The sequence below is a fragment of the Dromaius novaehollandiae genome, chromosome 1 (genome assembly GCF_036370855.1).
Source record: "Dromaius novaehollandiae isolate bDroNov1 chromosome 1, bDroNov1.hap1, whole genome shotgun sequence".
NCBI lineage: Eukaryota > Metazoa > Chordata > Aves > Casuariiformes > Dromaiidae > Dromaius > Dromaius novaehollandiae.
Window position 1 is genome coordinate 128629823 of NC_088098.1, and position 13350 is coordinate 128643172.

Sequence of the window (13350 nt, forward strand, 5' to 3'; positions counted from 1 at the left end):
AAGATAGATCTATAAAAAAAGAATGGAGAGATTTTAGAGGTCATGTGAATATTTTTTTATAAGCTACAACACACATGGCTGGAGTGACAAGTATGCCAGTTGTAGTGCGCTATACATTATAAAGCTAGTGAATGTTTTAATTCACTGTCTTAATCCCTACAGTTCCACCAATGATTTGTCACATTTCACCTGTTTTGTTTTTTTCAGTTTCTTTTTTAGCAATTCTTCTACAAGTTATTTCAGTTGCTGACTTAAACAATTTGTTCCTTATCTCAATCCCCCTTTTGTGTAAATAAATCATAAAATTTAGGAATCTGAAAATTAGATTTTTTTTTTGAGCAGCTGCTGTCCACAGATGTGGAAAGATTGTTGAAAATGAATAACACCACCTTCTAACAACATGTAGGCAGGTTTGATGACTGAATCTCACCTTTCCATTGTTACGGTGTCACCAAGTGCTATTATGTTGGCATTCATAGGTATACTGAAGAAAAAAATTGCTCTTTTTGGATTTAAAGATGTTTTTCTATGACCTTGAATTACAGTGATCCTCGTTCATTGTTGACCTACTCGTATTAAACTACACTTATTATTTAACAGCTATTTATTGATTAAAATGCGGTCTGTAATGTTTTGCAGTATACATTCTTGTACTTTTACAGAATATTAGGTAAGTGAAAATAAAGGCATATTATATGGACAAGAACACAAATGTTTATAAAATAAAAATCCTTTCAGTGTCTGTGACTCTCTTAGTCTTTGTACCTGTGTTTTCTGTGGGCTGAGGTGGACTAGATAGATTTCTGTTTAACTTCTTTTGAAAATCCTTTCGTAAGAAGTTTTATTTTTGTGTTATCCATTTTTAAACAACACAGAAGATTTGTTTTAGTGTGCTGGCAGTCTGAGTCAGAGGCATCTGGTCGGTTACATCTGTTGTGCCTCCACCAGGATGCCACTATTAGTGAGTTTTTCTTCCCTTGGCTGTTGTAACAATGTCTTCTAATAGTTTCCACTTATGGATCCAGTTTTATAGCATTGAATATTTTAGTGGATTTTTAAACGTTTTTGTGAGTGTCTCAATATATGTACTGCCTCTGATTTCATTTTCTGAAGTCCAAATGATTTCAGCTAGTACTGTAAAATTTTCCAGATATTTTTTCCCAAACTAATATTTTGTGTTTTTTTAAATCTATATTCATTAAAACATTCCTCGTTTTAATATAATTATTTGTATTTTCATTACACACATGGTTATTTTATCCAATCTTAGAATATTTTTCTGAATATGATAATACCTCAAGATAAGTAGAGCTTAAGTGTTTGCTGTTTAGTTTTATGCTACAGGATCACAGGCAGATGCAGGAATAATGTGTTTTAGCAGCTGTTTCTGTTGAGGCTTCCATCAGGGTTTCTGTGTGGAACTGAGGTTCCACATGGAATGTATTTTTGCTAAGTCTTTAAAATTGCACCAGGAGGTGACTGAGTTAAGTTCTAGACAGACTGTTTGTACTCTATCAGAGAAGGGAGTATATACTGCTATAAGGACTTCAGGATGTCCTTTGTAGACCTTTCAAAAATACAGTCGGTTACATCCGATGGCAAGTAATTTTACTCACATTAAATGGCAGAGGGAAGGATGTCTTCACAGTCCGTTTTGGACAAGATTGTCATCTCCCTGTCAGAAAACAGTGGAGCTAGCAAACGTCACTTTAAAGAGGTGTTGCCATTTTTCTAAGTGTCCAATTCAAGAAATACAAGTGGGCCTTGTGCCTACATCATTCCATACAGTGTTTAGGCATATATCAGTTCCATTCACTCATTTTTGTACTCAGCGAGTCCTTACTGAGCAGTCCTTACCAACTGCTTTGTTTCTTTCTCAGTTTCATGTAGCAGAAGCTTTCTTCCATAGTGCAGACATAGTGTTTACTCTCCTGTTGGAGGTTCAAGCTGAAGCAAATAAATCATGTTCCTTTCAGTATTCGATACATGAAAGATGTACTCAGGGAACATTAGGGAACAGTTTGTGGTCACTACTGGCATAAGACCTTAAGATCATTTCATGTGCTTTTCCACTTCCAAACAGTTGCTGGGTAGAGGAAGGAGTGAGAGAGAGAGAGAAAAGGAAGCGGAGAGAGGAAGTATTACTTTGGAGGCCACACAAGTAGCAAGCATGTTTGTGTTTTTACGTTCCTTCTGCACAGTCCATTTTGGTAATGCGTATAATGCAGATGTTGTTAGGCAGCAGTCTTCTGTTCGTCTGTTGTAAAAGTCATGTCACTGGTTTCTTGTCTTTCCAGAAAATGGAGTTCCATTGAATCACATAGGTATCTAAAAGCAGGAACTGCATCAGCAGATTTATGCCTTTTTTTTTCTGAGTGCTTTCACTAAGCAGAGACTTCTAATGAGAAATTTGTTCTTCCCTTGATCATGAAAAGTGGCGATTTAACTGCATGTGTTTGTATGAAATTCAATTATTGTATAAATGAAAACACCATCCAAACTTTTGGGCACAAGTTTAGAAAGCCAGTTATAACAGATTTTATAAGAACTTCTGATACAGAAGTTAAAGGCAAGAATTTCACACGGTATAGCTGTGTGTGTGTCTTGAGAATTACTTTCCTTTCTGAACAGTTTTAACTGAATAGAGATGAAATTCTGAGCAGCCTGCTTTTGATTAGTGAGCTGTAGTTACTGGAAGTGATATGCTCATGTTCTCTTGTTAGTCTTATTCAACAGAAAACAATGTTAGGCCTTCACTTCTCGCCTTCAGTTTGGTGAAATTATGTATCTCTTTAATCACAGGTTAGATGGCCAATTTTAAGATTGGATTCTACAGGCCTTTTTGATGCAGAGTAGTCAGTGAAGAACAGCTTTTTAAAATAAAGTATGATTATTTAGAATAAAAGCATTTTAAGGAAAAAAAGACTTTTACACCAATAAAACAATTCAGATACATAGCCTATAAACAAGTGAGTATACTTACAGGTTTTCTAAGCGTTGTCCACATGAGGACGCTGAAAAGAAATATTCTCCACTGACCTTTCTTGTCAGTTTGTATAGCTACTACACTGTAGCTACCAGCTGTCTGACAACATACTGTTCTGTTCTGGAGACTCAAAATTGTGGGCAGGAAAAGATCACTTTTTAATAATTTAATATATATCCAACTTCTAAGTCAGGAAAAACTAATTAGCATCTTTTCTGGAAACTGAAGGACAGGGACCAAAAGTTGCTGGATTTGGTCCATGTCTTTTAAATACATGCTTGGATGCTTCTTATCTGGGAAACCATTGAACTGATTTCCTGTTTGCTTTTCCCTAATCCTTCAATATAAGTTAAACTAATAGATTTTTATGCATACATTTTATATGCCATATTTTCCTTGAGTTCTCATTCATTATATCTAATCTATCTAGTCTTATGTTGGCTTTAAACCAATAAAGAGTAATTAAAAAATCTTAAAACATGAAGAAATAATAACTATAGGTTAGATTTCATGAGTTATTAGAAAAATCTTTTGTAATATGGTAAGAATGTGAACTCCTATATCTTAAAAAAAATACACTGTAAAATCTAAGAGAATATAAGAAAATGGTGTCCCTTCTATAGTTTTATAGAGGGAGGGAGCTTACTCTTGCGTAATTTGGTTTGTTAAAGTATGAGAAATGATTGTTGTTTCACATTTAGCTTTCTAGGTTATTTTTTAGTGATTATTTCATGTTATACTTGATTTTTATATAAAGAGTAATGACAATATTTTGAAGGTTTAAGCCAAATTCTTCATATTATTTGAGGCTCAAAGAATCTTTCTGTTTAAATCAAACTGGCAAAAATAAAATTCCCTGTACATGGTCTTCTCAACAGCTCTACATGGTGGTTTGTTTTTTTGCTTTGTATTTGTGTGTAACCAGGCAATACTACAGGATCTGGAGCAAAGACGTCCCCAGCTGGATGAACTCATAACTGCAGCACAAAATTTAAAAAACAAGACCAGCAATCAAGAGGCCAGAACAATAATTACTGACCGCAGTGAGTGGTGATTCTACTATCATATGATGTTCAGGAAATATGGAAGATATTGTGATACTTGAGAAGCATAGCATTTTTCAGACATGTCATGTATTTGCCATGAGGAGAGTTCTATCAGGAGACAGTTCTCATACAGATTTCCCAAATTACATATAGAGTAAATGCAAGTGAAAGTGATTATCTATTTCTATTTTTTGACTTAATTTCATATTGCTTGTCTTTATAGTTAAAAATACAGTGCAGAAAATTCAGAATGTGCTTACTGTAGGTAATAAAATACATTTATTCTTAAAAGGAAAAAAAGAATTTGTAGAGTATAGCCATGAAGTTGTAAGATGCTTTCAGTTCCATCTTCGGTGGACAGCCACAGCCTCCTCTTTCATCTCCCCCCGGTTGCCTCCGAAGTCCTAGTATTCTGATAATGTCTGTGTCTATGTTAGTTCTTCCCTCTTGGCTTCTCTTTTTGGAATAAACCAGTTGTCTGTGCCTGAGATGAAAAGATGAGTAGATCAAGTCTTGTCCTCTCTGTTCTACAAAATTCTCCAGTGCTGTAGAAGTAGTAGTGTCACCCTTGGATGCTATCATGTCCTTACACCCTTCACCATAGCGTGAAACACATACTTGCAAGGTCATGTTATTAAAACAACTCTCTGTGGTGGCCTGTTATAGCTCTGTAGTTAGTATTCGAGTGCTCAGGGCTAAAGAAAACACAAAATTAATTTCTTAGGGTCCTAGAGGTGCCATATGGAGTCTAGAGGCCAAATGCTATGCGTGTGGACACAGCCAGTCCACTTCAGGTGGAACTAACCATGACCAGTGTGGATGCAGACTGTTCTGTATATCTTGGCCTAGAGGTTAGGGATTGTTCTCTGGAATGGATGACTTTCTGGGTGTAGATATAGGCTAAACTTCTCTTTTCCCATAGTTTTGAAGAAATATGACCTCTTTCATTTCTTTGCCATTAGGTGAATGCTTTCCATGATATTTCAAAATTATATTACATGTTTGGGCTGTGCTGTTGGTAGTAGCGACAATACTATAGACTAGATGGTATATAAAATAACAACATTGCTTAACTGTTATTCTCTTTGTGACCTTGAAACATAATGTACTGAGAGGGGGAAGCTATATTTGTTTTATGTGAAGTTTGAGAAGAAATGGATAGCACTTGCATATTACATAAGAACTAGTTCCTGTCTGACATGCAGATTAATTTTAGAATCGAATGTTCAGTTGAATTCAGATTAAGTTTGTATATAAACCTTTACTTTAGAGCTCTATTCAAAGCCAATATATGTATTTCTCCCATCAGTATTTTCTAGTATGTGTTTTAATTTTTATTCCATGAGACAAGTCTTCTGAAGATAAGAATTGTAGGCTTTGCATGAAATGCAAGAATAATTCCCATAAGCCCTAATATGAATTGTATGCCTGACTAAATTTCCTTTTGTTGGAAAACTGCACTTCACCTCAAGTGAAATTGCCTTATAAGATAGATTAAATGTTTCTTTCTCATATAGTAAAAAAGGAAAGAAAACTACCAGACTGTAAATCATGAAAGAATACGGGGCAACCAAACTACACTGTGGCTTTGCATCTGTGGCTACTAGCGTGGTGAATGTATTTTACATGATGAATTCTTTAGAGTTTATTTATAAGAACTCCGAAACTCATTGATTTACTTTGAATTTACTGTATACAAGATTCATTTTTGCCCTGCTAGAGCAATTATTTTTCTATGCTGAAAGTGTCAATATCCTTGGCTGTAGAACTTCCACTTACAGTGAAGTAGACAGAGATCATTAGTGTGTCTCTTTATGTTCTTTCAAGTACATATCTTGCTGTTCTGTAGCATCTCCCAAAGTTGTCCTATTGTTAATGAAATAATTTTAGAGTAAGAAAAATATTTATTGTTGGAAATGTAAAAGGTATGAGTTTCTGCAGTGCATTGAGAAAAAGTATTATCAGAGCAATTTTTGATCCAGTCTTCTAAGGCAGCCTACTAGGTTCACGAAAGTTTTTCCATGGCTAGTTAATTTGTATTGGTATACTTGAAGGTACTAAACACTATTCAAGGGGTGTTTATTACTTAGGAATTTGAAAGAGTGATATTTTTAGAAAAAAATCTACTCTACATCTCTAGAGGACTTTACAATGTGACACTTGTAAGGTTTTTTTCCTAATATGTGCCACATGTGGAATATTGTCATGTAAAGTATTTTTTTAAAAGCGCAATAATAATTTTTAAATGCATGATTTTCCCCCTTATGTGTAGTACTATGAAGATGGAGACTGCTCTGTTTGGTTTGAATTAGGGCTAGTAAATATCCGTATAGACAAGATCCACTTGTGTGTTACCAATACATGAGGGAGGGTGGTTCATAACTACTTAGTCACACATTGGCAGCTTCCATTCACTAGAGTTATTAGCTTGTATATTTAGACAGAGTCATTAGGTGTTTCTTCAATGACCTGTCTAGGACCTGGGAAGGGCTTAATGCTCCAATACCCATTGAAAATGCCATGTCATGGGTTAGAAGATGAGTCTACGCAGTATGAGCTTGTCTATGAAACTACCAGCAGCTGCAACAGGACTAGTGCCTCTGCAGTCTAGGAGACTATAAAAGACATATATACAGACAGTAAGAAGTCTATATACAAATATACCAAGAGGTAGCAAAAACAAATTTACAGTATTAGAAATAACAATGTAATTATGAAAGATACTTTAGATCTTGCTAGACCCTTGAGATGTCAGAAACTTTAAATAGCAGGCCTTCCTACTGCTGTGTTCACACACATGCAAAAGATAATTGTGAATAACCTTTCTGAGGTTTAACTTTGTGAGTAATTTACATCTCAATTTTGTAATGTGGTTGCTGGCTGTACAAGTGATAGAGAGGAGGTATAAAAATGAATATTTATAGAACTGTATGAAGAAATAATCTCTCACTAGCCAAAGGCTCTCCTTTTCAAGATGATAAAAAATCACAGTAACACACATCTTTCTTCAGCAATGAACTCTCAAAATATCATTTAAGAGTTTAATTAAGTTGTATTACATTAAGTACATGCATAATAGCAATAAATATAAGCATTTCAGGGAAGAATATTTTGATCAAGAATTAAACTATTGGGACTAAATAATTCCTTTTGAAATTTGTTTTGACAGTTTTATAAAACAAGTCCACAAATGTATGAATAATTTATAGAGGATGTCTTCCAGAAGTTTTGTTATTTTTTTAAAAAGAGAAAAGCCATATGCTGTAATTGGTTGTTAAGAGAGCTGTGCTTGAAGTATTTTGAAAAGAGTGTCTCTGTGCAGCTCCATAAAAAGGCCTTTATTAAATAGTTTGTCGATTTTGACAGCTTTATGGCAAAATGATCAACTCATCAACACTTTCACAACAAAATGTATGGAAACTCCATAGTGAATTATAGCTAAACTGTTCTCAATATCTTAATAAAGTAGCGATCAGTATTGTACTGCCATCCATGTGGTTTTCTCTCAGAGCTATTGAATACAAATACAGAATTTACCACTTGGAAAAAACAAACTCTCACATTCATAATCTGGAATTTGTCAACCAATAGTCAGAGTCCTAGTTACCAAAGTGGTGAGAGAAAAATGAGAGAGAGCACTCTATTTGTATACAGTTTTTTTGCCCACTTACCTTGTCAATCTTTTATGGCTGAATGACTGAATAAACCCCAGTATTCTCTGGATTACACATATTTCAGCGCTTTCTCAGGAGCTGAATAATAGCTTTCCTATGTCATAAAGTTACAATGTTTATTAGTCATCCTGATGATCATCTTTATAGCTGAAACTTTAAGAGATTAATTGTTCTTCCTATGTGACTTCTATGCCATGGAAATGAAGAAAGGGAGAAACAAGTTATTGTTAAAGAAACATAAATGTCAAGAAAAACTATGGCTTTGAAAGGAATAGTGTGTTGCTGTAAGCACTACCTTATTTGAAAGCACTTTCGTGGCACAACTTGGCAGTTACAGGATTTGTAAGAAAGTTATGGGACATTTTAAGAAGGAATAAGAAGATATTTTAGAACATGACAGAGAGTTTTCCTTTAAGAACAGAAAATAACATGCCCCAGAAATGCCCAAACGATTTGGGAAATAGAGTTATATATCATTTCTCAGGTTATACATACTGGAAGCGTTTGGCTTAGTCGATGAAGGGCAAGATCTAAACTGCCCACTTTAGGTGTTGTAGTGCTCCCCCCAAAATATTTCAGGCAACAGGAAGATGATCTTCCTCCATTTCTGGTTATGTTCTTGAGTGAAAGTTGCACGACTTCTTTAGTACACCCAATGCTGCTAAGGGCTGGTGTACTAGTCAGTGCTAAGCCTGAAGGATTTGGGGTATACCGTCACCTGGCAAAAGGAGCTCATACCTAAGGGATCATAGCCTGGGGAAGAACTAGGTGTGACATGCTGGGAGAGCTGGTGTTTGACTCTCTGTTTTGTGTGTGTTTTTTAACCTCTGTTGGTTGTCATTTAGGGACTGAGTTAATCAGTAGAGGTAGTCAGTCAGGACAGAGATGAAAAAATTCTTCCAATTTATAGTGCCAAGGAAAAATCAAGCCTTAAATATTTTGCAGCTTACTCTTGTTGCCTGAATGGTTTGGAGGCTAAGGTGATGGAGGTGATTTTAGCTAAAGGGCTAAAGGTTATATAACTTCAGCCTTTTTAACCTTCACCCTACCTAGTCACCAATTAGAAGAACGTAAGTGTTGCCCTGAACTGTGAGCAGCCACAAACGAACAAAAAGTCTTGTTAACAAGCTGTCAGCAGGTAATTCCCTACCTCAAGTACTGTTGCCTGCGCCCCTACTAAGATGAGTCTTAATAGTGTTGTTAGGGGCATCTTTCCTTCTCTTATGCTCAAGAGGAGGCATAATTCAACAGACTGTTTTTATGTAACTACCTGCCTTTGTTCTCAGTGTGTTTGCGAAAATCTTTGACTCTGATGGAAATTTGCATGCGTATATCAATTCAGAGGACTCTTCTTTTTTAGGTTAAGGAGAGCAGTGCATTCGGAAAGAAGCAGGTTTACTTGCAAAAGAGTGATGAGTAAAATGTGTAGAGGGAAGGAAGTACCGCACAAGATGAGAGTCCAGGTCCAACTAATCTATTTGATTGTCTCTAAAACTGATAGTACCATGTCCTTCTGAAGAACGTTGAAGAATACGGTATTAGGTGAATATGAAGTAGTTTGACAGCTCCTCTTTCCTGTCTTGCATTTCTTTCATATCTTCGACAATTAGAGAAGTATTAACATAATTTTCTTGAAACATTTTCTGACTAAATCTCTGTCAAGAATCTGCAGTTCTTCAGGAAAGCAAGCATGGGGTTATTTCAGTTTTCAATGCATTTAATACTGTCTAATGTGAGACTTCCTGTTTACAGTGTTGCAGCAAAACAATCTGTTTTTATTACATTTGATTTCAAAATTGAATTGAATCTCATTCTGAGAATGTTAATTAAGATTTGTATAAAATAATTTAAAATCTGAAAATAATAAATGCCGAAGAGACTTAACTGACAGTGTATATATTTCAGTGATAGAAGACTCTTCTAATAATTGTATAGTGGCCAGATAGTTAGGAAGGAACTGTTTTTCTTTTTGAGTGAGATAGAGAGGGCTCAAAAGTCATTTTTTTATGTTAAAAGGAGTAGTGTTTGCCATTAAAAATTATACTTATGCCATTTATTCCATGCTTTTGGCCTATCTCCATTCCTCTTTCTCAAATAAGTGATATTATCAGGTAAAGTAATATGAAATGTCAACATTTTAATGTCAGCATTCACAATTTCCTATGTCAGAATAGAGATCAGCAAGTGATTATAAAATAATCTTGGATTTTGCATTTGTTTTTAGATTTGGACAAGATGATAGAATTTAATGATCATTAAGGCTTTTGGGGAATCATGACATCTTCATAGATATTTTTCTGGTGGAAAACCCCTGAAGTACAGAAGTTGTCAGGAACTGCTGTTGCACATTTGCTTCCATTTCTATCAATTTATCTCTAATTTTATATCGTCTATATAATTTCATCGATTCTTCATGGTTAAACATACACGTTGTACCTTCATGTTTATATTTAGTTTTATATATTTTACAGGTGATTTTAATAATCTAGAAAAGCACTTAAACCTAATCTGACTTTCATGTCAGTTGTGGAACTGTTTAGAAAGTGCAATGCAGCATTGTAAAAAGACTTGGGGACTAAGAGCTGGCTAAGCCCTTGACTAGGGTGCTTTGCTCAGGTTTGTAAGGGTAGAACATTTCACTAGCACACTTTATGACGGAAAAGAGGAAACACATGAGCATTTTAATGTGGAGATACACCAGAGCAATGCTGTAAATGTTTACATAACAGTGTGTTTTTGAGGTCTGCTCTGGTAAGAACAAGGAAGGTATGCTCTAGTAGAAATCTCTGTATGCCTCAGTGATCAAGTGTTTGTTAGGTGACATTACATGTCATTCAAATATATACAACAGAGCTGGTATGCACCTGAATTTCTCCCCCTTATGGACTATAAACAGGGCTAGGGTGGATCCAGCAAATGCTAAGCATACCTTTGTCCTTGGCAGCCAATGGCACTCTGGTCTGCCTTTCAAAATCAGGTCTCTAGTCTTATGGAAAGAAAGGGAACACAAAATGGAGGTTCGCGGATAACTTGAGGGATAACTTGACTTTGAGGACAAAATGCTATTATCTTGAATTTTGTAACAGTTACGCTAGAGCAGAATTTCTCAGACTGTTGCGTAGTCCTTTTTCATCCTTCCCAAATTACAGGCAGTGAATTCTGCTATTCTCTGTCTTTCACCCTGTTTAGGCAGCTGTAGGACTTCTAGCTGGTTTCTTAACACAAGCAGACTCACAGGCTGTTTTTTACACTTGTAGAAGTGTATTTTCATGTGCCTTCCTGTACTTTCTTCATTTCCTATCTTCTTTATGTCTCCCATGCGGGAAATGCTGTTTTACATAATCAGTTTAACTTAATTTCTGTGTTACTTCTTCCATTTTTGTTCTGTTTGCTCCAGTTCATTACACTTTCGCTCTGGCTCTGCCCTCCACTGCTTATCTCCTCTTTCCAGTACTTTTTTGTGAAAACTGCTACAGTTAGCTCACACCAGAGCTCTGGTTTATAGTTTAGCTATGCAAGAATAGACAGGAAAACTGCATCATGTTTAGAGACAGGTGTAGACTTACTCAAAAGCGTAATAGCCTCATTCATCAGTTAGCTTGGTGTTTTTATTGTTTTGTACAGGCAGTGATTTTTTGTTTTAATGTGTGTAATCTGAAAAAAATCAGCTGCTTATGCACATTTAATTTTAGACATTTACATAATTTCCTCTCTTAGATTTGATTTTATCTGCTTTTCAGATATCATTTGAGACATCTCTGAATTCTTAAGGTTAATAAATGACTAACAGTTTGCAGGAACAAAAAGAGTAACACATCTGTGCTCCTCTGGTGGCTTTTCCTGTCCATTGTTCTAGCTTGGTATGTTAGAAGTAATTTATAAAGGGTGAAGAGATATTCTGCCATCAGTGATAAAAATACTATTCTGTGAATTGATAGCTACCTTCAGGATGGCTTTTGTCAGTGAGAAATCACAAAAGGCTTTGAAAATGCTGGAGGTGCTGACCACCTTCCTAGGAGAATAAATATGAGAGCAAATGATTGTGTTTTCGTTTAGCTGGAACACTACATGGCACCCAAATGCTGATATAAACACTTCAACTAGGTATTCATTTAATTGTGTCTATAATTCTGATGGGTAAAAGAAGAAGCAGGACAAGGATAACAACAAATTCCAGGACATCAAGAAAAATGCTAATATGCCTGATGGAGATTGAGAGTGAATGCTTTTAATTGAGAGAGTATGCCAAAAAGTGAGCTTCCAAAACAAAGAAAGCAGAATTTTTGCCCTTACCTTGTAAATATATAATTACATCAGAGTACTACTTGCCATCATTTTCAATTTTTCTTCTTAAAGGAAGCAGCCTACCAAACACTAAGCACTGACTAGCTCCTTAAGCCTGAGATCAGTTATATGGTAGCATATGGAATATTTTTGCCTTAAGGGATGTTTTTTGTGAAGTATTTAGAGAATGAAAATACATTGGGGCAAACTTTTTGTAACATCAAAATCAACATGAGCTTGATGTAATTTCCAAGTAGAGAACTTGGAGCTAGAGCTAGAGACTTTCTTTGTAACTCTGGAGAAGTCTCTTAATTACATTATATTTAGTTCTTTACATAAAAAGGTGGGATAATATTTGTTATCTTCCAGCCTCTGTCTGTCATATGTGCTCAGAAGACAAGCTTTTATGGCCTGCTTTGCTTGAATAGTCACAAATGTATGTTTTTGCTGTTTTGGCCAGTGTTTTGGTGTAGTACTGTGATAGAAATATACAGGATATTTCACAGATTGTTGTAAATTTGACTAGAAGCAGGAATGTGTGCAGAATAAATATCCATTTTATTTTATTTTTATCCATGCTGATATAAACAGCATAGCTATGCTAGCTGTATTGAGCAAATCAGTCAAAATAAAAATAAATGGAAATAAATACAGAACAAAAGAATTGTTCAGTAAAGGAGTTTTCACAATATGATCAAGGAACTCCTCCATTTACAGGTCATCCAGAATTTGATGGGCAACATTCAGTATCTACAAAGTTATTTTAAAAGCTGTTGCAAAACAGTATATATTTCATTTATGCCAGGCCATAATTTTCTGTAGTAATTACAGAACAAATAGCAGACAAAGGGCCTGCTCTGCAGAGATTACAAGGTAATTTTAGATGCCACATAATCAGTGATATCAGACAAATGCAGATTTTGGGTGTATAGTGTGTCCAATTTCTTTTTCTAAAATGGGTGCAATCCACAAAGAATGTATATTGGAACCTGCAGCTGCTCTCAGATGATGCAGTTAAGCACTCTGGAGTACATTTGGTCTGCAGATTGTACTTTTGGCTATCCTTGATATAAATGTGTCGTGGTTTTTGTTTGCTTGAGTTGGGAGTAGACCAATGACAAGAAGACAGTGTTTTGAACCGCTCCTTTGAAAGTCCAACCTGAGCAAATACTGGATTAGTCTGTGTGGGAGATTTTCTGAGAAGTTGGTGGGTGGTTCCACTAGCAGTGATTTCATTTTGTTATGTAGTTTACAGAATCGTGATTACGGTAATTTATAATAAAATACTGTATATAATTCACAGAATTTCATTCTGTCACTATTTTCAATAGCATAGGCAAAGTAAAAATGGCTCTCTGAG

The 13350-nt window shown here is 35.4% G+C and overlaps 1 protein-coding gene across 9 annotated transcripts in view; it reads left to right on the forward strand.

Annotated features, from left to right (window-relative positions):
* The window catches only part of DMD (dystrophin), a 1316184-nt gene that overhangs the window by 992603 nt on the left and 310231 nt on the right, over nt 1–13350 (forward strand). For all 9 annotated transcript variants that reach the window (XM_026096811.2, XM_064497835.1, XM_064497804.1 and 6 more), the window contains one exon: nt 3912–4029. In XM_026096811.2, the coding sequence (XP_025952596.2) occupies nt 3912–4029 (118 nt within the window). The remainder of the gene's footprint in view (nt 1–3911; nt 4030–13350) is intronic.